A 26,785-nucleotide genomic window follows, 5' to 3' on the forward strand; every position below is an offset into this window, starting at 1 on the left:
GAGGCGGGAGCCGGCGGGAGGGGGCGCGAGCGAAACGCGGCGGCGGCGGCGCGCGCGCCCAGCCCACCCCCCGCGCCCGCCGCCGCGCGGACAATAAACAGCCGCGCGCGGGGCGATGCCCGCGCCGGTGCCGCCGCCCCCGCGCCGTTCTGCCCAGGCCGCCAGGCCTTAGCCCGCCGGCCCGCCGGCCCTCCCCGCGCGCCCCCGCCGCCCGGCCTTGCGGACCCACGGACCTCGGCGGGGAGATGGAGTGAGTAACGCGCTCGGGCCGGGGGCGCCGGGGAGGCTGAGGCCCCCAATCCCGCCGCCACCGCGCGGGCAGGGAGGTGGCACGGGGCTTCCGGGATCCCCGCTCAGCCCGGGAGGGACTCGGGCTGGGTCGTGCCCGCCCCAGGCCTCCCTACGATTCGGCCCCGGCGGCCCACGGGTTCCTGGGGACTCGGGCGGCAGCGGCTGGGGGCGGCCCGGGACGCGCGCGCGGGTGGGGAGAGGATGCGCTGTGTCTCCGCCCGCGCTCGGCCCGCGCCCCCGGGGCAGGCCCTCGTCCACTTGGGGCGATGGGGGGACCCCTCCTCACTGCCCCGGCCGGCCGTGAGCTTACTCCCCCACCCCCAGCCTGAGCTCGCCGTGCCCTGCACCCTGGATGCGCACCGGCCGGTCCTCCCTCGCCTGGCTGCCCTCCCCAAGGGCCTCAAGTGCTGTCCGGAGCCCCTGCTAAGGCGGGGATCCACCCGCCCGAAGTCCCGGCTTGTAGGGGTGCTTTTCTCCAGGCTTCCGGGTCTGGGATGTGTGTGAGACCAGAGGTCCAGGTGCTTTCCAACAGGGGAGCTTGGGTCTCATGTCTTCCTGGGGAAAGTGTCCCCCGAGGTGGGGCCCCAAATGATGTAGCCGGGGCCCCAAATGATGTAGCCAAGAGCCCGCTGGCCCGGGTGCGAATGCGGTGGGCAGCCTGGGTCTGGGGGCTTGGGTGAGGAGCTGCCGGGCAGCCGGTCCTGCACCAGCAGGTGCCCAGTGAGTGTGCCTGGTCGCTTCCACGCAGGTCCTCTCTTCCTGGCGTCAGGGCATCCCCCCACACCCCCACTCCCACAGGTGGATGCAGGGAGGTTGTGGAGTGCGTTTACGTGGGCAGGGGGCTGGGAAGGGGGTGTCTGGTGTCCCGCAGCCCACCTACCCTGTCCCAGGGCCAGCAGCTGCCCCACTGTGGGCCGGGTCCCCACCCTGCCTGGGGCCGGACATGGAGGTCCAGCCAGCCCACCCGGCTCGGCTCCTCTGCCCTTCCCACTGGGTGTGTTTTCTGAGCCTGCAACTTTCCTCCAGGGATTCACCCGTGACCCGCCACACCCTCAGCTGGGTGGGAGCCGCAGCCTCCTGCCCGCCCCCCTCCCAGGAAGGCGGCACCCTATGTCCTCTGCTTTTGAAAACCCAGACAAAGGCCCAGCCCGGCCCCGGGAGCCCAGCCAGGGGCTCAGGGGAGCTGGGGCCCAGACCAGTCTGCTGCGTTCCCCTCACTTGTTTATCTGCTCTTGGGGCCCAAGGGGACGCCTGTGGGCCTGCCCATAACAGGCCTTAGGCAGGGTGTGGCCCCGGGGAGGGGGCTGCCTGAGGGAGGAGGGGTGAAGAGGGAGGAAACGCCCACTCAGAGCAGAGGAGTGAGATATTCCGGATGGACCCCATTGTTTCCTTTCCAGCCCCCCTTTCATTCTCGATGAGCTTATGGAGGCCCAGAGAGGGGCAGCCGCTGGCCCACGGTCACACAGCACACGGAGGGCCCCCGGGTGCTTGCTGCCCTGCCCCCAGGCCTTCTTGGTCATGGGTCAGATATGGTTCTGTGGGGTCCCCCGTTAGGCGGATCACTGGCTTTTCTGGGTGCAGGCGTGGGACAGGACTTGGTGTTAACCGCTTAAATAGCCGTGCGAGATCGCCTGTCCCCAGCAATCGGGGTGACGATGGGTGGGGAGAGGCTTCATCTGGTGCCGCCCTACGTGAACACCTGCCCAGGCTCTTCGTCCTTCTCCACGAGGGCAGAGCAGGCTCCAGGCATGGAGGCAGCAGCCGCTAGGACGTAATCGTCCACCTCCTTCGGTTTCCATGGATTTTGCCATCACGGGAGATGGTGGCAGCTTATGGTGGTGCTGGAAAGTTTCTTTTAAAAAGACGTTTACGACTTTGACAATTTTTCGTTAATTTAAGGATTAAACGAATTTTCATTAACTTAAGAATGAAAGGATTCTTACAAGGCCCAGTGTGGGCGCTGGGTGGTGCTCCGAATGTGGGACAAGGGTGGGGCCTGGGTGGGGGGTCTGGAGCTGGGTGCATTGTGCTATGGGGAGGATTTGCTGTGTGGCCCCAGGTGAGGGTGAGGTGCTGCTCCTCTGGGACCCTCAGGCCCCGGCTGGTAAAATAAAAGATATTTTAGCTGGGAGCTGCCACCTCAGATGTCCAAAGCCCTCTCCTGGGTGAGGGGAAGGCTCGGACCCCGGGACAGAGCAGGAAAGCAGGGACAGAGCAGGAAAGCAGAGTTGGGTCGGGACCTTCCCAGACCCCTGACCGCCCTGAGGTCTGGACAGTTTCAAGGAGAACATCTCAATTGGGTGCTAAGTGGGCTCTTAATGCTGCTTTCACGCTTGCGAATCTCCCTTTAATGAGAAGCAAACCAGTTAAAAGGCAGCAGTAGCCAGTGATAATTGAACTTAATAACAAGTTTTTATTTTCATCTTTTTTTTTTTTAATGTTTTTACTCTGATGTGTGTGGCAGTGGCTTCTGGTTTTCTTAGTCTGGGTAACGATGTAACTTTGTTTCCTTTGAAAACAAAGGGGTTGGATTTAGACAGTGAGTGGATTTGAAGGGAAGGGACAAGCAGCTAATACTAGAGGTGGTGGCAGGAATGCGGGAAGGTGGTCTGAGAAGTGCAGGTGTGATTTAGTTACTTAACAGTCATTGAGCACTTGCCGTATACCAGGCCCTGTTCTGAGTGCTTTGTCCACGTGGGGAAACTGAGGCACAGAGAGGTGACACGACATGCCTGAGGCCACACAGCCAGAAAGGGGTGATGTTGGCATTTGCTACTGGGCCATCCTCTTAGGTGCCAGGAAAGGCTGGGGAGGGGGTCTTTGCACATTCCTGTATCCAGGGGTTGTGGGCTGGGGGGCTCCTAGGTATCCCAACATCAGCTTTTCAGCCTGGTTGGCTGGCTGGGCTACATAGAATGTGGCCTTTGTTGTGGTCTGGGCTCCTGGGGCCATCTGCCCTTGCATCCACCCCAGGGACCCCTTCTGTGACTGCTGACTTGGGAGTGGGGCATGGAGAGGGGGTTTCTCACCCCCCATGGGCCTCAGTCATGCCACCCCCCTTCTCTGGGCTTCACTTTTCTCATCTGATGAATGGAGACACGAGCCCACCCAGGCCCCTCCTGGGTGGGGTGCAGCTAGGGGAGGGTGGGTGCTGTAGGGATTGGGCCCTGTAAGGACCACTCACAGCTCTGTCCCAGCCCTATGGGGAGGGCCCATCTTCAAGGGCTTCAGGTTTTGATGCAGGAAAGTGGGTTGATTTTCTTAAAGAGTATCACGTCACCTTTTTCCAAGTCTGGGACCCTATTCCCTCCATCCTATCTCTACCCAGGAAGCCTGTCATCTGTTTTGGGTTTTTGTTTGTTTGTTTGTTTGGTTTTGGCCACAACGTGCAGCTTGCAGGATCTTAGTTCCTCAACCAGGGATCAAACCTGGGGCCCGGCAGTGAAAGGGCCGAGTCCTAACCACTGTCCCACAAGGGAATTTCCTCATCTGTTCATTTAAGAAACACTCCCTGCTGATCACCCTAGCCCTGTGCAGGATCAGAGGGGTCTGGGTCTGGAGGAGCCCATGGAGGGTCTTCTCTGAGGTGTGCGGAAGGTTTCCTGTCCATTCTGTCATGGACCTTTTCTGAGAAATATATTTAAGGGTTTACCCAGGCAGGCAGAAGGGTGTTCCTGGTGCAGAGACTGGTCTGTGCAAAGGACCAGACATGGGAACGTGTTGGGAGAAGGCAGTGTTCTTTGGTTTGTGCTCTTGGGGCTAGGTCCTTCTGGGCCTACAGTGCCCAGCTGGGGAGCCACAGGGAGCCATGGATGGTATCTGAGCAGGGGAGGAGTGAGGTTCTTACCCAGGCACCAGAAAGAGGCTCTGGCAGCAGAGGGGCCAGAGCAGGGAGAAGCAAGTCAGAACTCAGCCTGGACAGGGACAGTGGGAGCAGCTTGGGGAGAAAAGCCAGAGCCGGGGGAGGGGTGGCAGGACCCGAGGTCTGGGTCGGCGTAGACTGACTTCAGAACTTTGTGGTGGTCAGAGCTGCCTACAGGGACGGTGGCCTGGTCAGGGCAAGATGGCCCAGCCCCTGTATGTGCTGGGAGGCTAGAGTGCACCCTGGCCATGCTTCAGAGGGGTCTCCATGCAGCACGAGATGGCTGAGTGGAGGTCATGGTGTCTGAGGAGTGGAGAACTGGGCTGTGGTATCTGTCTCCTGCCTGACAGGTTTCAAGCAGAAACTCAGGGCAAGTCAGAGCGCATCACTGGAACAGTCTGGACTGGGCCAGGTATTGGGAGGCAAAGCCCAAGCCAGGCCCCGTGGTGGGCAAGACACATGAGGACCAGAGTGAGGGCAGGCCTGGGAGCCCAGCCTGGGTGGTGGGGGGAGGGCAGCTGGCTTGGCGGGAGGTTTCTAGTAACACTTGTCAGGGAGCGGGCAGGTGATGACCAGGTCAGTTTGTGTTCAGATCCTTCTGACCCTGGAGAGCCTCAGGGCATGGCTGGCAGGGCCTTACAATGCCCCGTGGGGTGGGCAGGACCCCAGCTCTGGCCCCAGCAAGGCCCTTGGTGAGAGGGCCAGCATTTCTGCTGTATCTATGTATATTTTTATTCTTACCAGCTTTTTTGAGATATCATTCACACACCACACAATCCACCTATTTAAAGTGTACAAGTCAGTGTTTTTCAGTGCATTCACAGAGTTGTACAGCCATCACTGCTAATTCCAGAACGTTCCATCACCTCTAGAAAACCCCGTCCCCATCAGCAGTCACTCCCCACCCCCTCCCCAGCCCCTGACAACCAGGAGCCCACTCTCTGTCTCTAGACTGGCCTGTTCTGGACGTTTCCCATCAATGGAATCACACGCTGCGTGTCCTTCTGTGTCTGGCTTCTCTCACTGAGCATCGTGTTCTCAGGGTCCATCCACGTTGTAGCGAGTGTCAGGGCTTCACCCGTTTTCAGGGCTGAGTGATGCTCCGTGTGTGGAGGGACCACATTGTGTTTATCCATCATCCGTTGATGGGCATTTGGGTCGCTTTATATATTAATTTGTAAGTCACGTCCGAGGTGGTTGGGGCTTGTCCTCTGTCCTTTCTTGGATGTGAGGCACCCAGGTCCTGTTTTAGATAAATGTAAGATGTGACAGTGAGTTTCTTTAAAAAAAGGAAGTGATCACAGGACAGATGGTCCCCGGGGGTGGCAGGAATGTGACAAGGGTGGGGAACCCCTAGGTGGGTTCCCCCACCGGAAATGGAAGGACCCTAATTGATGTGCTGGCCCAGTGGACATTTATTGAGTACTTGCTGTGTACCAACTGCTGGGGACACGGCAGGGACAAAAAGAGACAGTCACTGTCATTGTGGAGAAATCAACAAAATAAGTTAAATGATTAGGTGTTTCCTGATGGTGAGGGCTAGGGGGCGGTGTTGGGAGATGCTGGGGTTCATGAGGGTCAGAGGAGGCCTGAGTGAGGAGGTGACATCTGAAGACAGGCCCATCAGTGAGCCCCTTCGAGACCTGGCAGAGAAGTGCCCCAGGCCTGGGGACACGGTCAGTGCAAAGGCCCTGAGGTGGTGGGAGCAGCGGAGTGAGGGGTGGGAGGGACCTTGGGTCTTTGGGGCTGGTCTCTGCTGCTGGATTTGCCTGAAGCCTGAGAAGGGCCCCCATTCATCCCCTGCTGCCCTATCCTGTTGTGAGGGCCCAGGGCAGGGTCCAGCTCCCCCCTCCCCATCCCAGGTTAATAGGCAACAAGATTTGCTCCCCTGGGTCTGGGACCTGCTCCGACCTTGGTCCGCACCATGGGGGTGGAGATGTGTCTCTGCCTTGAAGCTTGTAGCAAGCCCATGCCTCGTGGGCTGTTCACCTCACTAGTGACAGCAGTGTTCCCGGGGGCCCACCTGCGCCGAGTGCCGAGGGGCTCCGAGAAGGGGAGTTCCTTCCTGATGAGGGGAGAGACCTAGGAAGGCTTCCTGAAAGAGGCAGCTGTGTTTGAGCTGAGATTGGAGGTGGAGGAGAGAAAGGGGAAGGCAGGGAACTGGGGAAGGGTGAGGGACAAACACAGGGGCTTGAACTGCGTGCTGAGAGGCTGAGGTTCACTCAGGGTGACAGGACTGCGGGAGGGTCTGGAGCGAGGAAGGTGCTGGCGCTTAGGAGGAACCCAGGCTGGGGCTGGGAACCAGCCTCCCCCGACTCCCCCCACTCCATCCCCCACCCAATGGGGGAAGGGGCCGCTGGGTTCCCTCTCACCCCCCACCCCCGGCACCGCGTGACTCTGCCTCCCCCCCACCCCCCGACCTGTGGCCAAGGTCGTTGTCAGCTGTTTCCTTTCAGTCAGCACAGGAATGTTCCAGCGCTGGGCTCCTTGCCTGTCTGGGCTGGGACCCTCTCATTCCTGCTGGAGCTGCCCAGGAGTGGGCTCTGGAAAGACAAGTGTCACCCCCACACACACACCGGCCTCCCACCTCCCGGCCTCCCACCTCCGGCCCCGGTCTTGTCCTGCCCGCTGGGTGACCTTGAGCCGGTTGTGTAACCTCTCTGGGCCTTCAAAAAATAAACGCCTGCAATGCTGAGGCCTCTGCCTGGCTCGCTGGGTTTGGGTCTCATTAGCTCATCTCCTGGAGCAGGATTATCTCACACGCTCCCAGCCGACACCCTCGCTGAGTCCTGAGCCGCCCACAAGGCTGCTCGAGCCCAGAATTTTCTCCATGCGCCATAAAAATAATCGCGCAAGGACCAGACACCTGCGCGTGCTGATGGTGGGCGTCCTGACGGAGGGCATGTCCCTCCACCAGCAGCTGCGAGCTGTGGCCCATCGACCAGAGGAGCCAGTGGAGGCTCAGAGACGCTTGTGACTTGCCCCGGGTCACACAGCCAGCGGAGGCAGCCGCCGTGCTGCTCTAAATCCTCCCCATGCGTTTTAGCCAAAACTCAGCTTCTGCGCCCAGCTTGTGAAATCTTTTGTAATCTGGTCTCTGTTTCCCTCACTGAGCCCAAGTGAGCATCTCAACCACCCCACTGACCACCCCTACCCCCGCCAGACCTCAGGGAGACCCTGTGCTCCGTGTGCCCGACCCTGCCTGGGTCCAGGTCCCCACTTCACCATTTAGATGCTTTAGTCCATTCATTGATAAAACAGCCATAATTATCCCACGTGCCTCACAGAATCTTCAGGAGATTGGACACTTAGCAAATGTGTACAGACCCCGCTCCTCCCCAGACTCAGTTTTCCCTTCTGTAAAGTGGGGCTGAGACCCGCCTACAGAAGATGGTTAGCGCTGGGGAAGGTGTTCCTATTGTATTGCTGTTTTATTAGGGTTCCATCGTCCTATTTTGGGTTTTTTGTTGTTTGTTTTTGTTTTTTGCGGTACGTGGGCCTCTCACTGTTGTGGCCTCTCCCGTTGCGGAGCACAGGCTCCAGACGCGCAGGCTCAGCGGCCATGGCTCACGGACCCAGCTGCTCCGCGGCATGTGGGATCTTCCCAGACCGGGGCACGAACCTGCGTCCCCTGCATCAGCAGGCGGACTCTCAACCACTGCGCCACCAGGGAAGCCCCTATTTTGTTTTATTTTTCGGATTTATGATGCTGAGCATTATCTTCACTTGACCTTGGCTGCCTCACGCCGAGGGCGGGTTCAGACCCTTCTCGGGTAGAAGCCCCTCCCTGGGCAGATGCACCTAAAAGCAGAACGGGAAGCCCTCCCTCCTGCAGCAGGGGTTGGGTAGACCCTGTTACCCATCCAAGCCCCACCCTGTTTAGGCAGCCCCTGACGCCCGAGGCCAGCAGCCCCTCAGCCCCCCAGAGCCGGGCTGGGGACGGGAGATGCTTGGCGCCGGCCCCACCCCCGCGCGCCTGCAGGCCTCGGCGTTGCCATGGGGATGGCGCGGTTGCCAGGGCGACCGCCTCCCGTGGGCCCAGCCATCCATCACCAGAGGCGGCGGCCGCGCCCCGGGCGGCTCTGGCGCCCCCAGGCCTGGGGAAGGGCACCTGAGTGGGGCTCACAGCCTGCGGCCCTCGGGCTGTCTGGGCTGAGACAGCCAGGCGGATGGGGAGGGATAGAAATTCTCTTCCTGGTCCGGCGCCTCTTCTTCGTGTGCCCGCCTGACCTTCCCCTGCCCTGGCTTGGCCCGGCAGAGACTGGCCGCCCTAGCGAGGACACTGCCCGCCTTGTCTCCAGCCTGGAGAGCTGGCCTCACAGCCATCCCTGTGTCTGGCCTGAATGGCCACCTGCCTGTCAGGGTGGGGACCTGGCATTAGGTGGCTTGGTAGCTCTGCCCGCCACGGCCCTATTTGCACTGGGGTCTCAGCTGCTATGCCCCCTCCCCCAACTCTGCCTCCTGCTTGAGTGGGTCCCTGGAGGCCACGCTGGGGCTAGGAAAGGGGAAGCCCTGTGGTGTGGCCTGGAGCTGGGCAGTTGTAGTTCGAATCCCAGCTCTCAATTCCTAGCTGTGTGACTTTGGGCAAGTGACTCGCCCTCTGTGGGCCTCAGTTTCCAGCTATGGGAAGCGTATAGCAGACAGAGGGAACATCAAGTGCAAAGGCCCTGAGGTAGGGATGAACTTGGTGCAGGGCAGGCACAGCCAGCAGGTCCTGGTGGCTGGAACAGAGTGAGCGGGAGGGAGAGTGGAGGGCGCCAGGGCAGGGAAGTGGGTGCGGGCTGGGCCTTGTGGTGTTTCGCAAAGGGTGGTGGGAGCCTGGGGGACTTGAGAGCAGGAGAGCGACTGGTTTGGATTCTCATTTGGAGAAGCTGCCTCTGGCTGTGGGCTGTCAGGGGACAGGGAGGTGGCAGGTGATGGTGGAGACCTGGGCTGCGGTGGGAAGTGTGGCGTCTGCAAGAATTGAGGAAACAGGCCTGTGTGGGGAGCTCAGGGGGTGGCACCCTGCTGGCGTCACACAGGGTGACAGGGCAGACCTAGAAATCCAGCTGGCCTGGCCCTTCAGGAAGGGCATCTGAGCCAGATAGCTGGATCAAGCCTTTCTTGAACTCCACCCAGATGAACCCGGCCTCCCTGAGGAAGGATGGGGGAAACTGCAGAGGGTGCAGCTGGTGCTGCTGGGCCCCTGGGAGGGGAGGAGGTGCCTTCTTGGGAGGGAGGAGCTGGGTGGGGTCACCTGGCTGGGGCGTGGGAGCCCGATGACTTCACCGGTCTCAGCAAGGCCAGGAAACCACCGAACCTGAGTGGGGCGGGTGGCTGGGGCACTGCAGCCCGGGATGGATGTCCACCTGGCAGCCGCCCCGGGCGGGGTGGGGGCGGGGGCTTGAGTCGGGGTAGACCCCGAGCGCTCTGCGACTTGGGGCCTGTTTCCCTTCCGAGCCACAGGGGGCGGGGGACATACAGGAGCGTCCGGAGCTGGGGTGTGCAGATGGAGAAACCGAGGCCCAGACCCACAGGGTCTGTGGAGGCCTCGGGGTGGCCCTGATACAAGGCCAAGGAGTGGGCGGGGCCCAAAACACGGTCTGTAATTTCAGTGCCGTGCCCGTGAAGATAAGGGGCTCAGGGCAAATGGGGGGACAGGTGGGGGGTTGTGGCTCCCACTGCTCAGAACCCCTTCGTGCCCGCCAGGCCCTCCCCCATGAGACGGGGCCTCCAAGAGTGGCCCTGTGGTCATTGGGGATTTGAGGCAGACGGTCCCAAAGCCCCCAGCTTGGGCTCGAGACCCTCCGCCCCCCACCCACCTTTTGCATTGTCACAGCGGCCCTGGAAGCGTGAGGTTATTCTGAGGCCCGTTGTAGAGGATGTTCTGGGCTTCAGGGGTCCGAGCATTTCACTGCACCTACTGTGTGCAGCTTCCAGACTGGAGACTGTGGGAAGGGAAGTGTCAGGTTCTGAAAGCTCCTCTTCCCCCACCAGGTGGGGAGGGCGGATGCAGGAGAGCAGGGAGGAGGGGCAGGGATGACTCAACCTCCAGGTCCTGGGCCTCCTGCTGGCCCCTTGCCCCCACAGAAGGCCCCAGATCCTCAACAGCATGAAGTCCTGTCCCTTTAAGGGCACCTGACATTTATCCAGCTCCTACTGCATACCAGTTTAAGGCTAAAACTGCACTGGATGGGCTCTCAGAAAACATGGATGGGGCAATTCCCTGGTGGTCCGGTGGTTAGGACTCAGCACTTTCACTGCCAGGGTCCAGGTTCAATTCATGGTCAGGGAACTAAGATCGCGCGAGCTGTGTGGCGCGGCAAAAAATCAAACAAACAAAACGTGGGTGGGATGAGAAGGGAGTCTGGGGTTAAATTTCAGCTTTGCTTCTTTTTTGCTGTACGCGGGCCTCTCACTGTTGTGGCCTCTCCCGTTGCGGAGCACAGGCTCCGGACGCACAGGCTCAGCGGCCATGGCTCACGGGCTCAGCCGCTCCGCGGCATGTGGGATCTTCCCTGTCCAGGGCACAAACCCGTGCCCCCTGCATCGGCAGGCGGACTCTCAACCACTGTGCCACCAGGGAAGCCCCCTGCTGTGTGTTTGGGAGGCTCACAGCTCTCTCTGGGCCTTTGGAGTCCTGGGAGACTCCAGGTGAGGCGAGTGTGAGAAGCCCCAGAAATCCCAGGACAGCATGGAGGACTTTGCCAGCCAAAGGTTGTGGGGTGGGGCTTCAGGGTCCTTCCTCCCCGAAGTGTCCCTCCCAGGGCTGGAGAATGCTGAGGCTGAGGAGGGGCCGGTCTTGGTCAGGCTCTCCGTCTGAGCAGAAAGGTGATACTGCTCTTCCTGATACACTCTTCTCCAGGCTTTGATTCCCAGGGAACTCCTATGAATCCTCAGAAGCCCAGCTACAATGCCTTCTCCTTCTCAAGCCCTTCCTAGGTCTCTAGACTGGGCCTCACTCCTCCTGTCCCTTGGCCCTGCCCCGAGGGTTGGCAGGAGGGTTTGTTGGGAGAATTAATGCGGGAATAAGGCTGCTTGGAGGGGACTTCCGTGGTGGTCTGGTGGTTGGGACTCCCTCTTCCAATTGATAAGTGGAATATTTATAAATGGAATGGAATATTTATAAATGGAATATTTCCTGCCATATCAATAAACAAAGGATGTTACAGTCATCAACGATTGCAACCCTCCAACGTGAGCTGGTGAGCCCTCAGGAAACTCAGGGCTAAAAAGAATACCTGCCGGGCTTCCAGGTGGCGCAGTGGTTGAGAGTCCGCCTGCCAATGCAGGAGACACGGGTTCGTGCCCCGGTCCGGGAAGATCCCACATGCCGCGGAGTGGCTGGGCCCGTGAGCCATGGCCACTGAGTCTGCACGTCCGGAACGGGAGAGGCCACAGCAGTGAGAGGCCCGCGTACTGCAAAAAAAAAAAAAAAAGAATACTTGCCATCTAGCAGCCATCAGACTGCAGCCATTCCCTGCGGTGAGCCCTGAGGAAACTCAGGATGTGCCAGGACACTGGCCCCAGAGAGCTGAGGTGCACATCAAAGGAATGGTTTCAGTGAGCCCAGACCCTTGCATCTTCCCATACATGGAAAAGCGCTAAATTCCTTCACTTGAGATATCTGGTTTTCTTTATCTTTTATTTTTTTTAAAGGTTATTTTATGACATATAGGTTTTCTTAAAATTTATTTTTGGCTGCATTGGGTCTTCGTTGCTGCGCGCGGGCTTTTTCTAGTGGCGCGAGCGGCGGCTACTCTTCGTTGCGGTGCGTGGGCTCTATGTGCGTGGGCTCAGTAGTTGTGGTGCACAGGCTAAGTTGCTCCGCCACATGTGGGATCTTCCCGGACCAGGGCTCGAACCTGTGACCCCTGCATTGGCAGGTGGGTTCTTAACCACTGTGTCACCAGGGAAGTCCTGGTTTTCTGTAATTAACTATAATCTTTTGACGTTCCCGACTACCTGCCCTTTGTTGCGAAACTCCTAGATGTCCTGGCTCCCCGCCTCGCCTCCTCGGAGCCGTTTCTCAGAGTTATCTGAAGCGCTGTCTCCCAGGCTGCAGTCCTCATTTTGCCCCAAATAAAACTTAACTCGCAGAGTTTCCCTGGTGGCGCAGTGGTTGAGAGTCCGCCTGCTGATGCAGGGGACACGGGTTCGTTCCCTGGTCCGGGAAGACCCCACATGCCGTGGAGTGGCTGGGCCCGTGAGCCATGGCCGCTGAGCCTGCGCTTCCAGAGCCTGTGCTCCGCCACGGGAGAGGCCACAACAGTGAGAGGCCTGCGTACCGCAAAAAAAAAACTTGCAACTCTCACGTTGTGCATATATATTTTTTTAAGTCAACATGATGCAAGGGGTGAGGGTTCCATCCCTGGTTGGGGAACTAAGATCCCACATACCTCCTGGCCAAAAAACCAAAACATAAAACAGAAGCAATATTGTAACAAATTCAATAAAGACTTTAAAAAAAAAAAAAAAAAGGCTGCAGGGAGAGGAGGCTGGTGCCTCTGAGTGGGGTGGGTAATGGCCCTATGCCGCGGATGGGAAACTCTGGCTCACCCATCAGGAAGACACAGGGTGGGGGTTGGAACTGGATCTGCCAAAAGCAGGGTTGGGGTGGACCCCCTACCTTACTTGACCTTTTCTGTCCCCCCAGGGTCCTGGCGGCAGAGACCACGTCCCAGCAGGAGCGGCTCCAGGCCATTGCAGTGAGTTTTTCCTGGTCCAGAGGATGGTGTGGCCAGTGGGGGGAGGCTGGGGGGACCTGGGGCCTCAGGGGCTCCCCACACCCAGCCTGGGGCTCCAGGACACAGAACCCCAGTGTAGAGTGGGAAACTTGAGTGCCTGCTGGCACTTCCCCACAAAATGAAAATGTCGAGAACCCCTTAGTGCTCAGAATGTGGACTCTTAGGCCGAGAGCCCTCTCAGAGCCCCTGGGCAGCCCACCTGCAGGAGGGAGACCGAGCTGGCATGTGGTAGGACCTCAACCTTATGCCAAGGTCGGCGGGGGGAAGGTGGGGGGACAAGCTGAGGGGAGGTGGAGGGGGACAGGAGGGGGGCAGGTAGATGGCACAGGCTGGGGCATAGGTGGGGGGGCCAGTGGGGTGCCATTTACAGAAAAAGCGGGATCCGTGTGGGCAAAGCCTGGGCATTTGTGGGGTCTCCGCGCCCCACGCCCGCCTTGACCACATGGTCCGTCTGGCAGGAGAAGCGGCGGAGGCAGGCGGAGATCGAGAACAGGCGCCGGCAGCTGGAGGACGACCGGAGACAGCTACAGCACCTGAAGGTCTGGGCGGAGCCTCGGCCAGGGAGGGGGCGGCAGCGTCCAGGGACCCCCGGCCTCGGCCGGAGCAGGGGGGCAGGAAGGCTGAGGTGACCCCTATCCTGATCCCAGTCCTGACTCAGACCCTAACCTGACCCCCACCTCAACCTGACCCCAGCAGCCCCGACCCTGACTTTGACCTTGGTCCCCACTGTCCCAGTCCAAGGCGCTGCGGGAACGCTGGCTGCTGGCGGGGACGCCGTCCTCAGCCTCGGAGGGGGACGAGGACATGAGGAGACAGATGCAGGAGGACGAGCAGAAGGCGCGGCTGCTGGAAGAATCCATCTGCAGGTGGGTGGGGCCGCGGCAGCCGCGGAGGGCTCGGTGAGATGCCCGAGGAGTGGGATCCACCCGCGGGCCCCTGTGCCTGGGGGGAGGGGGCGCTGTGGTGGGAGCCTCCCGCCCAGGCTCGGGGAGGGGGTTGCTGCCCGTGTGACCCCTCCTCCTCTCCACCCCGCAGCGGGCAGGTGTGAGAGGCGTGAGGAGGCAGGGTGATGGTGCGTCTCTGAGCGTGGGAGATGCGGCCTCCCCCAGGGCTTCCTGGCGCCAGCCCAGCTGGCTCTTCCCGGCGCTGATGGAGCCACGGAGGCACTGCAGCTGGGTCTGCAGGAAGCCGGGGGAGGGGGCAGGCCGGGGAAAGTGACCATCGCCCTGGGCTGGGACAAAAGGCCCTGAGGAGTTTCCGGGCAGGCAGGCCGGCGGCCGCCCAGGCTCAGCTCCCGGGGCAGCGGGGTCAGGCGGAGGGAAGTGACAGCCAAAATTCCAGTGGCCAAAATCCCAGTGTCCGCTGGGCCAGGGAAGGCCCTAGAGGCATGGGCCAGCCCTCCAGCCAGCGGACGCTGAGGCAGGCCCCACAGTGGGGACCTCGGGATCCTGTCTGGATGTGTTTGATCTGGAAGAAAGTGGGAGAGTATTGGCTGGGATTCCCCTCCCCAGGCCTCCGTTTTCCCACCTGTGACCTGTGTGCCCAGACGGAGGCGGGGCTGAAATGGGCCCGGGAGAGATGGTAGGGACTGAGCAGGCAGAAGGCACTTGCGGGTGGGATGGAAGGTCGATGGGAATCACCGGCCACGGGGGACTGGGCCAGGTGGTCTCCTGCCCCTCCCACCCTGCTGGGTATAGCCCTGTGCCAGGGGAGGGCCTCCCCTTGAGCCCTACTGTGTGGCTGGCTTTCGGGGGCCTTGGCTTTCTTCCTGCCAGGGCAACCCACTCCTCAGGTGGTTCCATCACCTGCATTTTGCCCACTCAGTGTCCCCACTGGACACCTCCTCCCGGAAGCTCTCCAGGCTGACCCCAGCTGTGTCCAGCCTGCCAACCTGGGCTCACTTTGTTAGGGGGCTGCAGACGCACCCGCGGTCTGTCCTGAGTCTTCAAGGAGAACGTGTCCCCGGGTGCTGAGTGCCTTTAATGTCTGCAGCCCAAAGGCTCAGGCAGGTGATACTTCAGGCGGGATTGAATATGCCCGTCTTGTTTTCACTGGGTTTATGTGCACCATTATCTTCTAATACTTGGAAAGTGACATGGTTTTTCCAGTTTCCCTGGAGAGATGAAGATTCCTGTAAAAATAAATGTATTTGAGTGGAAAAAAGGAGAGTCTGTTGACAGCAAAAAGAGGAGTAAGCAGTGGCACGGGCGGTGCAGGGATCCGGGGACCGGCCGGCCCCTGGGTTCGGGTCCCCGCTCTGCGGCCTGCTGGCACTGCTCCAGGCCTCCATTTCCCCTCCCATGCGCGGGAAGGAGAACACCTCGCAAGGTCGTTAGAAAACATCCAAGTTAAGGAAGCCCTTCTGGGACGTGCCGGGCGGTGCTGGGCACCGTAAGTGCCCAGCAGGGTGGTCACCTCGTGCGCCGTCCCCAGGCTGGAGCAGGAGATCGAGGAGCTGGAGAACGCGGATGCACTGCCGGCCGCCGCCAAGGAGAGCCCGGCAGCCCCGAGCCCTGCCCGCAGCCCCGTCCCCGCCCCGGCCCCACGCCCCGCCCAGGAGGACCAGAGGGCCGAGGCTGTGCTGAATTCTCAGCAGGTAAGAGGTTCCCGGGGCGCCGCCCTGCTGGCCCAGATCCAGACACCCTCACTGCCTCTGGGGCTGTGGCCAGTGGCGCATCCAAATCCCAGCCTGGCCACTTCCCAGCTGTGTGACCTGCATGCTTTGCTTTGCCTCCCTGGGCCTCAGTTTCCCTGCCATGCGGGGGCGTCATGGGGGGTCAGTGGGTCAGTGGAAAACCAGCGTTTCACGGCTAAAGGGTCTCTCCCTGCTTGTCATCCTTCTCACGTTCATGAGCACTGCAGGCATCACCTGTCTAATCCCCACGACAGCCCTTTCAGGTGCGAGCAGCGTCCCCATTAGATGGAAGACAAAGACTGAGGCCCAGGGAATTCCCGGGCAGTCCAGTGCAGCGCTTCCACTGCAGGGGGCACGGGTTCGATCCCTGGTCAGGGAACTAAGATCCCGCACGCCATGTGGTGCAGCCAAAAAAAATAAAATAAAAAAATAAAAGACTGAGGCCCAGAGGGGTTGAGAGACTGGCTCAAGGCCGCACAGCTGAGGAGTGGTCTTCACTGGGCTCAGCCATTGATTCCAGGGTGTGACATCCGACCAGGTTCAGGTGAAACCAGACCCTGGAACTCTGGACCCCGAGCTTGTGGTTGCCACAGTATGTTAAGGCAAATGTAGAAGTCTCCCAACCACCTTTGTTGTCTTCAGGACTCAGGGGGCTGTGGGACACGCCTCCTCTCCCCCCATCCACCCTTGTTACCCCCACCCCAGATGAGCTGCAGCTGGGGAGACATCCCTGCTGTGTGCCCCAGTCCTTCTCCAGCTGCTGCTCTGATAGCTTCAGTCTGGAGCCTACAGCCCTGCCCTCACTGTTTCCCAAGGCTTGGTTGGGGCAGACCAAGAGGATGTCGACCCAGGCCCTGGCCTCCCTGAGCTGTTGCTGAGTGGGCAGATGGGCATGATCAGGCAACTGCAAACACAGGAAGGTGGTCGGACCTATTGTGGGGGAGCATGGGGTGCTGTGGAGTCCCCAGTGAGGTGTCTGATTCATGGGAGGGCTGGGCAGGCTTCCCAGAGATGGGTTTTGAGGGTTGAGTAGGAGTTCTCCAGGCTCGGACTCAAGTTGAGAGGGGGCTTTCCGTGAGGTTGATTGAGCACAGACTGCGTGCTGGAGTGGTCTCTGCCCTCACGATGCCCACCTCCTGGCTAGGTAAGTAACATGGTAACCTGAGGGACAGTCCAGGATGGGGGCGGGGAGCCATCTTTAGGTTGGGTGGTCAGGGGGCTGAGCGAGCAGCCAGCCAAGTGGAAATCCAGGAAGGGCCTTCGAAGCCGAGGGACACTGCTCATAGAACAGCGAGGAGGCCAGGGACGCTGGCCAGGGGTGGGAGGAGGCAGGAGGGGCCGGTGGGTAGGTCTCCGCCGGCACAAGCCCTGGGGCTCACCAGGAAGGGTTGGACTTTGTTCTGGGAGCTCTGGGAGCCCCAGGAGGCTTCTGAGCAGGCTGGGACCTTTCTGGCTGTCACAGGCTAGGGCAGGGTGGGGGATCAGTCCAGGAGGAGACAGCCCCTCTGATGGGGTCACCGCTCAGCCAGGCCCTCCCCAGGCTCCAGCCTCGGCAGGTGGGACACTGGTCATGTGGGAGGGGGCGCCGGCACCCCTGACCTCTCCGTTCTTTCTTGCAGGCCCCGGTGGGCACGCCCAAAGGTACGTCTTCGGGAAGGGGTGGGCCGGGCCCCGGCGCCCTCTGCTGGCCAGATGGGGGATGGCAGGCAAGGGAGGGTGACTTTAAGGTGCTATTGTTGCTAAAAAGTAAAAATAATAGCACAATGACTCGCATTGTCATTGTTCTCAGCGAGCCCCGACTTTGAGCCGGCCCAGGGCCCCTTAATATCATTTCATCGAATTTTCACAACATCCCTGGGTGGGGCTGCTGCAGCACCCGTGTTACAGGTGAGGAAGCTGGCTTTGCCGGGGCGTGTCTGGCTGAGGTCTTAGCCCTGTGGTGGGTCCATCCTGTCCACGCGGGGCGCCTGGCCTTGGCCGGCCCCGCCCCTGTTCCACACCCACTTACTCTGGGCTCCAGGGCAGGTGGGTGGGCTTCAGTTTTCGCATCTGTAAAACGGGATTGGTGGGGCTGAGAAATCAGGGTTCTGGCTGTCCTGGAGATAGTGCACTATTTAAAAGGACAAGGGTCCTGGGACTTCCCTGGCGGTCCAGTGGTTAGGACTCGGCACTTTCACTGATGGAGCCCGGGTTCAGTCCCTGGTCAGGGAACTAAGATCCTGCAAGCTGCGTGGCACGGCCTTAAAAAATAAATACATAAAATAAAATGTAAAATAAAATAAAAAGACAAGGGTCCCACACACACAGATGCGGAAGACTACCGTCCAGGAAACAAAGAAATAAGCCCAAAGTTTGAACTCTGGCACCCATTTTACGCCCCCCCCCCCAGATTTATTATAGGTATATAGTGTACACATCTACAAACACTTCACATGTACACATGACATTTAAATACATACAGTTAGCTGTAACAGTTTATTAACTATATTAGTAAGTATATTAAATTTCTTTAACATGTTATATTTTAAAATATATATTGAGCGTCTCTATTTCTGTGTGTAAAGCATGGAAAGAGCGCCACCAGCCAGGACTGGAGGTGGTAGCCAGAAGTGTCTTTGGCCTGATTTGTCATGAGTTAATTATTCATGGGGAGAGAATGTCTCCTTGTCTTACTGTGGAATTAAAAATTAATAATTAAAAAAAAATCCATGCAGGCTTCTCAGGGATTTTGTGAAAATCATTTGGGTCAAAGAGATGGGCAACGGACTGTGGGGCTGAAGTGTGTTTTCTTTTGGGGGAGCGATTCCATGTGTGTTCGGGGGTTCTGGGCATGCACACATGTGCGGAGGGGTCCAGGTGCGTGCACGTGTTAGGGGGAGGATCCAGGTATCTGGGTGAGTGTGTGGGAGGGTGGTCTAAGTGTCTGGGGGTGTCTCCACATGCCTGAGGGTGTCCACGTGTCTGGGGTGTGTCCATGTGCCTGGGGGGAGTCCATGTATCTGGGGGGTGTCCACATGTCTTGCAGGGGGGGAAATCTGTGTGTTTTCTCATCTGAATCTTTCTCTCTCTCTCTCCCCTTTGCCCCGCAAGCAGAGAAGCGAATCTCCAACACCCCCCTGAGGACGGTTGAAGGCTCCACCATAATGAAGGCAGGTGGGTTGGCCCCAGGCTCAGACCCATGTCCAGCCACTGTCCTGGGCTGAGTGTCAGCCCTGGGGGGCCTGGGGGGCCAGGTCAGGGGGCCAGGTCGGATGCAGACGCGCCCTCAGCAATACCTGGTGGGGGCTGTGGTTATGGGGGGGCAGCTGGACCAAGGCCGCAGCTCTGAGCCTGGGTGGGGCCGGGCGCCCCCTCTGCTTTGGCACATCCGTCACAAGCCAGCTCAGCTTCCCCGAGAAGATGGGCCCCCTTGCATGGCGTTTCTAACCTGACGCCCCTCCTGGCTTCCATCCCCCAACCTCGCAGCTCGCTCCCGGGGCCCGGGAGGAGGGAGGCGGGCACAGGCTCACACGCTCACTGCAAACCTTCCCTCCCTTCATCATCCTCGGCCCACCTTGGGAGAGGGAGTGAGCACCCTGTCCCTGGAAGTAACCAAGCAGGGCAGAGTCAGTATTAGTGCTCAGCACTCTACAAGGTCAGGTTCACATCCATGCTTGATCACATGACGGCTGGCACCGGGTTGGGGGGGGATTGTAGTGACCTCGTGCCCAGGGCCCAGCACAAACCCAGTAACAAGAGTGACCAGAAGTCACGACGAACGGCAGAACCTTGTTGCTTCTGTCCCCGAGGTTAGTTTGGAGGCACAGAACCAAGGAGGGCAGTGAAGACCAGGGCGTGACGACACCGGGGGCAGCTGACAGAAGGGGGTGTGCCAGTTAGAGCAGCCCTGCCCAAGCTCAAAGCCAGAGGCCCCCAGCCGGTGACCCTGAGCAGTGCACAGCCTGTCCAACTAACTGTATGTCTGATGGTGGGGTGTCAGGCTTCAGAGGGATGTGGGATTACAGAGCATCCTTCACCCACTTATTCATTCTATGGTGCTTGCTGAGCACCTGCTGTGAGCCAGGCAGGAGAGACGCAGCCAGGAGAGCAGGGGTTCTGACGGCAGTGAAAGCCTGTATGGTTAACTTACAGAGAGGATACAGCAGAGCACGGGGAGCTGGAGAGGGAACAATTGAATTAAAGGGCTCAGGGGAGGCCTGACTTAGGAGGTGACATTTGAACAAGGACTCGAAGTGAGGGGGCGAGGCACGCAGGTGGGGCGGAGGTCACACCAGGAGGGGGCACCGCCAGGGCAAAGGCTCTGGGACAGCACTGCGCCTGGCCTGGCGGGTGGGAAGGGCCGCGGGGAGGCCAGTGCTGGTTGGAGCAGCCTGAGTGAGGCGGGGAGGGGGAGGAGGGGACGGGGCGGGTCAGGACATGCAGGGCCAGGGGTGGGGTGGGGCGTGGCGTGGGGCCCTCAGGGCGCCCCGCTGGGTTCTCACAGGCGCCCCCAGGCGGCTTCGGGGAGAACAGGCCGTGGGCGGCGGCGGCGATAGGGTGGAGGGGACGGCGGGGGTCCGGGAGGGGTGGGGGGGCGTGGAGGTGGGGCGTAAATGATGGAGGATGAAGGGTTATTGTGTGGGGGGGTGGGGGGATGATGGCGAGGGATGGTGGGGGGAAATGGTAGGGGTGGCGGGGAGGGGGAAGGATGGTGGGGGGGTGAAGGGAAGGGATGGATGAAGGAGGAAATGGTGGGGCAGATGGTCCAGGAGGACGGTGGGGGCATGCTGTGGGGGACAGGGGAGATGCGAGAGGGCTGGGGAATGGTGGGGTGAAGGTGGTGGGGAATAGTGGGGGCGGATGCAGCTCCCCCCACCTCCCCGCGCAGGGGCTGCGGAGGCACGAAAAGTGGGCGGGTTCTGGGAGTCCTGAAGGCAGCACCCGGGAATTTGCAGATGGACCGAGGAGCGGGTATGGGAGTGGTGAGAGAGGGAGGAGGGAGAACGGAGGTGTCCTTGTGAGGAATGGGAAGACCTGGGAGGGGCAGGTGGGGAGGGGTCTTGGCCGTGGTGATGTGGGGCCCTTCATGGAGGCGGGCTGGGGACCCCAGGCAGACGATGTCTGCAGAACGGGGGCAGATGCTGGCTGTTGAGCGGTGGCCTTAACGGGTTGTGACTGCATTCCTGTCCAGAGGGCATCATCCCCTCTCCACAGTGGAGCAGGTGAGAATATCGATATATCAGTAGTCGACTTAGACGTGCAGCACAGAGAATGCGGCAGTCCAGAACATTGCGAGACGCGAGCTTGCTCACCCGCGTTCCAGTCCTGGCTGGAGTGGGCCAGGGACGCCCCCCAGTCACTGGGACAGTTCAAGGCTTTGCAGACGGGGCGGGGTGGCCGGGATGTCCTCGGATCCCGAGCACAGGAATTCAGACCCCTCGCCCACGGGACTGGGGAGCTAGGGAAGGATGCTGAGCTGGGGGGACCGCGTCGAGGGCACCCGCTGCTTGGCTCTGCGCTGCCGGCTCCCCTTCCTGGCTTGGCTGCAGCCCGGCGGGGGGCACATGGGCAGGTGGGCCGCGGCGTGACCCGTGCCTCTCGTGCCAGCCATGTACTCGGTGGAGATCACGGTGGAGAAGGACAAGGTGACAGGGGAGACCCGGGTGCTGTCCAGCACCACCGTGCTCCCCCGGGAGCACCTCCCTCAGGGCATCAAGGTCTACGAGGACGAGACCAAAGGTACGCGCCCCTCCCCCGCCCCGCCACGCCCCGCCACCGCCCCGCCAGGCTCCATCCAAGAACCCACCTGGAGGCGTGGCCAGCGCCAGGCTGGGCTGGGGAGGCGAATCCTGAGTGGCGCCTGCTGTCCTGGGTGCTTCCCAGCCAGAGGGCCCAGCCCTTCAACCCCAGTTTCACAGATAACTCATTTAAATAATTACTGTTGTAATAAAGGCTACAAAAACCCCCCCAGAGGTGCAGAGGGGGCCGAGTGAGGGTCCAGCAGTGCGGGGAGGGGGCAGAGGAGGTGAGAAGGTGCACAGTGGGCGTAGGGGAGCAGTGCGCCTGGTGAGGACACAGCATGTGCAAAGGCCCTGAGGTGGGATGGAGTTTGCTGGACTGGGGAATCAGAGGAGCCCATGCGGCTGATGCGGAGTGTGGGGGGATGGTGAGCCTTGGCGGGGGTGGCAGGGGCCACGGTGCTGAGACCTGGTTTGGTTTTTAGGGTTCCCTCTAACGGCTGGGAGGGGAGTAAGCTGTGGGAAATACCCACAAGGAAGCTAGGAACAGCAGGAGAGGGCAGCTTTGGCAAAAGCTCCTGAGTGCCTGCCTCTCTCTATATATAATTCACAGAACGTAAAATTCACTTTTTTTTTAAACTAAGGAAAACTTTCCTTTAAACTGTGAAATCTGTCAGAATTTAGACAGCCATCTCATAAACATTTTGGCATTTAAACTTCTGTTTATTTTCGGCATGACCTGCCTGGAGAGGGGAAATTTGGGGCAACATTTGCTATGATGCCAGGAATAGAAGCAAACCCACCTTAGTAATGATAACATTTTAAGAAGATGTTAAAAGTACGTTTGAAGTCAAGGCAAACATTTGCTTTCTTCAGGACATGGGGTCCCCAGAGCTGATCCCTTGAGTCAAGTATAAAATTAGCACAGCTCAGCCTCAGGGTCCATTAGTAAGTCTGTAAATGCTGCCCTCATGAGAATATGGAATTTGGAGATAGAGGATGCGGGACACCCATACAATTCAGTATACAACTCAGTGGGTTTTGGAATATTCACCATGTTGTACACCCTCACTAGCTGATTCCAGAACATTTCTGTTCCCCAAATAAAAACCCCATCCCTGCCCCATCCCCACCATGGCAACCAGGAATCCACTCTCCATCTATGGATTTGCCTGTTCTGGACGTTTCCCATCTATGGAATCACACACTGTGTGGCTTTTTGTGTCTGGCTTCTCTTATTGAGCATCACGTTTTCAGGGTTCATCCATGTTTATATTTTATGGCCGAGTAATATTCCAGTGTATGGATGGATCCCATTTTGTTTATCCAGTCATCAGTTGATGGACGTTTGGAATGTTTCCACCTTTTGGTTTTATGCTATACAAGTTTTTGTGGGGGCGTATGTTTTCACTTCTCTTGGGTGATACCTAGGCGTGGAATTGCTGGGTCACGTGGGGACTCTAGGTTTAACCATTTGAGGAACTGCTGGGGTGTTCTCCACAGTGGCTGCACCATTTTACTTTCCCACCAGCCGTGCATTAGGGTTCCAATTTCTCCACATCCTCAACAACCCTTATTATTGACCATTTTTAAATTATTATTATTATCGCCATGCTGGTGGGTGTGAAGTGGTATCTCACTGTGGTTTTGATTCCCAAAGCCTCGTGTTCTTAGAGGTTCAGGCCTCTGGGATATCCGGGATGCTATTAAAGGAGTCTTGTCACAGCCCAGCTCTGCTGTAATTTGGGGGCATCGACCCAAGTAGAATCCCAGCTCCAGTTCTCATGAGCTGTGTGGTTCTGGGCACGTCCCAGCTGCCCCATTTCCTGGACAAGGATGAGACCGTGCAGGGCCAAGGGGCAGAGATGTCTGTGCTCACAGAAGGTCCTCACCTTGGCCACTGAGCCCTGCCTGGCCCAACCCCTGGGGATTCAGTACCCGCCAGACTGGACTCTGGTTGCTTAGCAATGGGAAGGTGATCCATTTCCATGGCAGCCAAGGGCTCGGATTCCTACCTTGGGGCAGGGGCCAGTGGGAAATACCTAGCTTGGGTCTGTGTGACCTGGGCACACCCCACCCTCTGGGCCTCCAGCCCAAAGTCACTGCAAGGCCTTGATGCATGGACGCCCCTCCCCAGGGATTTGGAAACCGAGAGTGGAAAGCACTTTCCTTCTGGCCAGAAGCCAGAAACTGGCCAACCCTGACCCTTGGCCCGGGAGGAGGCGAGTCCCTGGGGCTTCCAGTGTGTCCCTCCCTCCATGGTAAGCAGCTGGGCAGCTGTGTTTCTAGAAGGGCTGTGATCTGGGGCTGGCGTCAGACCACAGCTGGGACTCCTCCCGGGTGTTGAAGTCTGGTCCTCAGAGACTGTAACACAGGTTAGAAAATGACACATCAGGGGGACACGGATGACAAAAGCCCGAGAGATTGGAAAATACACTTAACAAGCTTGACTGCACATACAAAACTCTGCCCAATGGAGAATACACATTCTTTTCAAACAAGGGTGGAGCATTTTCAGAAAGTGACCATGTCCTGTTACAAGGTTGTATCTTACACTGTTTTCCTGGACCACAGTCCCCCACTCCCCCAAATTTAAAAACACTCTTCTAAATAAATCTTGGCTTAAAGAGGTAATCAATCAAAATGGAAGTTATAAGATATTTACACTTGAAACAGAATGACATAATGTAATCCATGAACTGCAGCTGAAACAGAACTCAGAGGAAAATATATAGCCTTTGGGGCATTTACTAGAAAACAAGAAAGATGGGTGAATGAACTAAACTTTAATTCAAGATCATCCACATGAGCTCAGGGAAGGAGGAAATCAGAATCCCTGCAAATCCTCATGAAAGGAATGCCTAGCCTGGGAGAAAGAGCAGGGTCCAGCCACAGCCAGCTGTGTGACGTTGGGCTAGTTAACTACCCTTCTCTGAACTCTTATTTTCTCCGTCTTTGCAATGGAAACAAACAGACCTACTTTGCAAGGTAATCACCTGGGAGCAAGTTGACTAGGGAATATGGAAATGCTTCAAACTGCGAGACAATAAAATCCCGATTCATTTATTCTTTCTTGGTTTCTAACACATGCTTTTGTGCCTCTAAATTTTCCTCTGTGCACCAATTTGCCTGTGCCCACAGATTCCCATAGGAGCTTTGATTGTCAGTTGGTTCTAAAGGTGTAATTTAGTTTGTGATTCCCCTTTAGCCTAGAGGTGGCTCTTAGCCTTGCCAGGCCTTCCCTCCTGTCCGGGAACCAGCTCACTCTCTCTTTCTCTCCCCCCACATGCCAGTGGTCCACGCCGTGGACGGCACGGCGGAGAATGGGATTCACCCGCTGAGCTCCTCTGAGGTGGACGAACTCATCCACAAGGCGGACGAGGTCACGCTGAGTGAGGCAGGGTCTGTGGCCGGGTCAGCAGAGCCCCGGGGGCCGTCGGAGGAGGCCGTCCGGACCACGCCATCCAGGCGGGAGATCACTGGAGTTCAGGCCCAGCCCGGCGAGGCCACGTCAGGCCCTCCCGGCATCCAGCCGGGCCAGGAGCCCCCAGTCACCATGATCTTCATGGGCTACCAGAATGTGGAGGATGAGGCCGAGACCCAGAAGGTTCTGGGCTTGCAGGACACCATCACCGCAGAGCTGGTGGTCATCGAGGACGCGGCCGAGCCCAAGGAGCCTGCCCCGCCCAACGGCAGTGCGGCCGAGCCCCCTGCCACCGAGGGCTCCAGGGAAGAGAACCAGGTGGGGCTCGAGGCCCCTGCCAGCGACCCCCAGGACCTCGACGTGAAGAAGCAGCGCTGTAAATGCTGCTCCATTATGTGACCCACCCGGCCCCCCAGACCCCGGCCCCACCCTCCACACCAGACACCCACACAGCCCAGCCCTCCTGGCGCCCGTCCACCCTCCACCCACAATCACGGGCCCAGGACATGCTGTGTTTTCACACGTTCCTTCTGAGTTTTCTTTCACCGGAAAGAGAGGGACAGGGGTTCCCCCCTCCCGTCACCCCCACACACACCCTAAACCACTGAGCCGTGTACCCACGCCTGGTAGGAGAGACACGGACACACCCGCTTCTCCCCAAACGAGGGCCCCCCCGTGTCACGGCAGCTCCACAGATGCGGCTCTTGCCCACAGCGGTCCTGGCTGGTGTGACCTGGAGCCTCAAAGCAGCCCCAGGCCAGCCCACCTCCCTCTGGGCCTCCTGCCTGTGCCTTCCTGCCACCTCCAATGAGGTCCCTGAGGGGACACCCTGCCGGAGAGGGGTCCCGGGAACCAGGGGTTCTGGGGGCCTTCTCTGTCTCCACTCAGCCTCTGGAAGTGGGGGGGTTCCCTGGCCAAGGCGCTGGGTCCAGATCTCGGGCAGTTGGGGTGAGGCTGTGCCTCTTTGGGGAGCCCAAGCTCGAGGTCTTGGAATGGAGTATGGGCCCCGCTGGACACCCCAGCCTGATGTGCCCCTCCCCGCAATGCTCTATGTGGGCGCAGCCAGTGGACGATGCAACCTGGGAAGGGGGAGCCCTGAGGATATGCCACCCACTTAGGAGGGGCGTGACCGCTGTGCTCTCTTCTGGCCAGGCTGGGCCGGGGGTCTTCGAGCTGCCTCCTGCACAAGGCAGGGCCACGTGAGCCCCTTTATGTCCTGAGCTCCCACCCCCTCTGGGCCCTCCTTCCTCCTGGTGCTAATTCAGGGACCCTGGGGGACTGCCCCTGGCCTGGCCCCTTCTCCAGCCTGCTTGGACCAGGGTCCTGGGTCTCCCCACCCATACCCCAGAGATCAGGCCCACCGCCAGCTCTGCTGGGCCTGGCTCATCCTGGGCAGTGGAGGGGGGCACACCACCTGGGACAGGGAGCTTCCCCTGGGTTGCAGCTGGAGACCCCCATTTGCTGCCCAGCCTGATGTGCACTTGCCCCCCTCTCACTGGAAGGGGTGAGGGGTGAGGGGCTCCCCTCCTGGGGGCAGCTGACACCTAGATGTACAGACACATCTCCCTGGTTGCAGCCACACTCGTCCCCAGAGGCACATTAGTGCACATGCTCACAGGCCCTCTCGTGTGGGCTGTGGATAACCAGGCCCCATCTCGGCCCCTCCCCTAGGGACCTGCAGCCTGGTGCCCAAGGCCCCGGCCGCCCCCCACCTCAGCAGGGTGGGTGCAGGGGCCGCCCTGGACCGCAGCCTGGGTCCCCATCTCGGCCCTGCCCCTGGGTGGCTGGGATGAGAGGCCCTCTCTGAGGTGACTCTGAGCAGTGGCCATGGAACCCCCCCTTCCTCCTCGAGTCCACCTGAGTCCTCGAGCTGTGAGCCTCCGCTGAAGTGCCCTTGCTTCCCGCTCTGCTTTCGATGTGTGATGAGGCCCCAATGTTCTTGACTTTCCCAGAGACGCAAATAAACAGTGTGAACAGCCCCAGGGCCTAGAGTTCTTGGATTTCACCTGGGGGAGGGTACGGCCAGGCCAGGGGGTAGGGCACCGCCGGTGTAAGGCTCACAGAGCCCAAGGAGCTGGTTTCTCCTGTCTGCGGCCCACACATCCCTCAGACTCAACCCAGTGCTGTGGG

The 26,785-nt window shown here is 59.4% G+C and overlaps 1 protein-coding gene across 4 annotated transcripts; it reads left to right on the top strand.

Moving 5' to 3' along the window:
- On the top strand, positions 1 to 26,634 carry PALM (paralemmin). 4 transcript variants are annotated; one of them, XM_082622095.1, is made up of 9 exons: positions 1 to 250; positions 12,789 to 12,840; positions 13,338 to 13,418; positions 13,615 to 13,745; positions 15,313 to 15,475; positions 17,134 to 17,155; positions 18,605 to 18,667; positions 21,101 to 21,232; positions 24,525 to 26,634. In XM_082622095.1, the coding sequence occupies exons 1-9, from the start codon at positions 246 to 248 to the stop codon at positions 25,052 to 25,054; spliced, it is 1,179 nt and encodes a 392-aa protein (XP_082478221.1). In that variant the 5' UTR covers positions 1 to 245; the 3' UTR covers positions 25,055 to 26,634. The 4 variants fall into 4 exon arrangements, with proteins under 4 accessions (XP_082478221.1, XP_082478222.1, XP_082478223.1 ...); XM_082622096.1 differs by having other exon boundaries at positions 18,608 to 18,667; XM_082622097.1 differs by lacking the exon at positions 21,101 to 21,232.
- Positions 26,635 to 26,785: the final 151 nt, after the last annotated feature.

Source organism: Mesoplodon mirus, assembly GCF_964341445.2.
Source record: "Mesoplodon mirus genome assembly, chromosome: 5".
In the NCBI taxonomy this organism is placed as follows: Eukaryota; Metazoa; Chordata; class Mammalia; order Artiodactyla; family Ziphiidae; genus Mesoplodon; species Mesoplodon mirus.

Excerpts from the sequence above, each read along its gene's own strand:
- PALM (XM_082622095.1), top strand. Across the intron at positions 13,419-13,614 it reads GACAGCTACAGCACCTGAAG|TCCAAGGCGCTGCGGGAACG; the intron begins GTCTGGGCGGAG and ends CCACTGTCCCAG. Across the intron at positions 17,156-18,604 it reads CCCGGTGGGCACGCCCAAAG|CAGAGAAGCGAATCTCCAAC; the intron begins GTACGTCTTCGG and ends TTGCCCCGCAAG.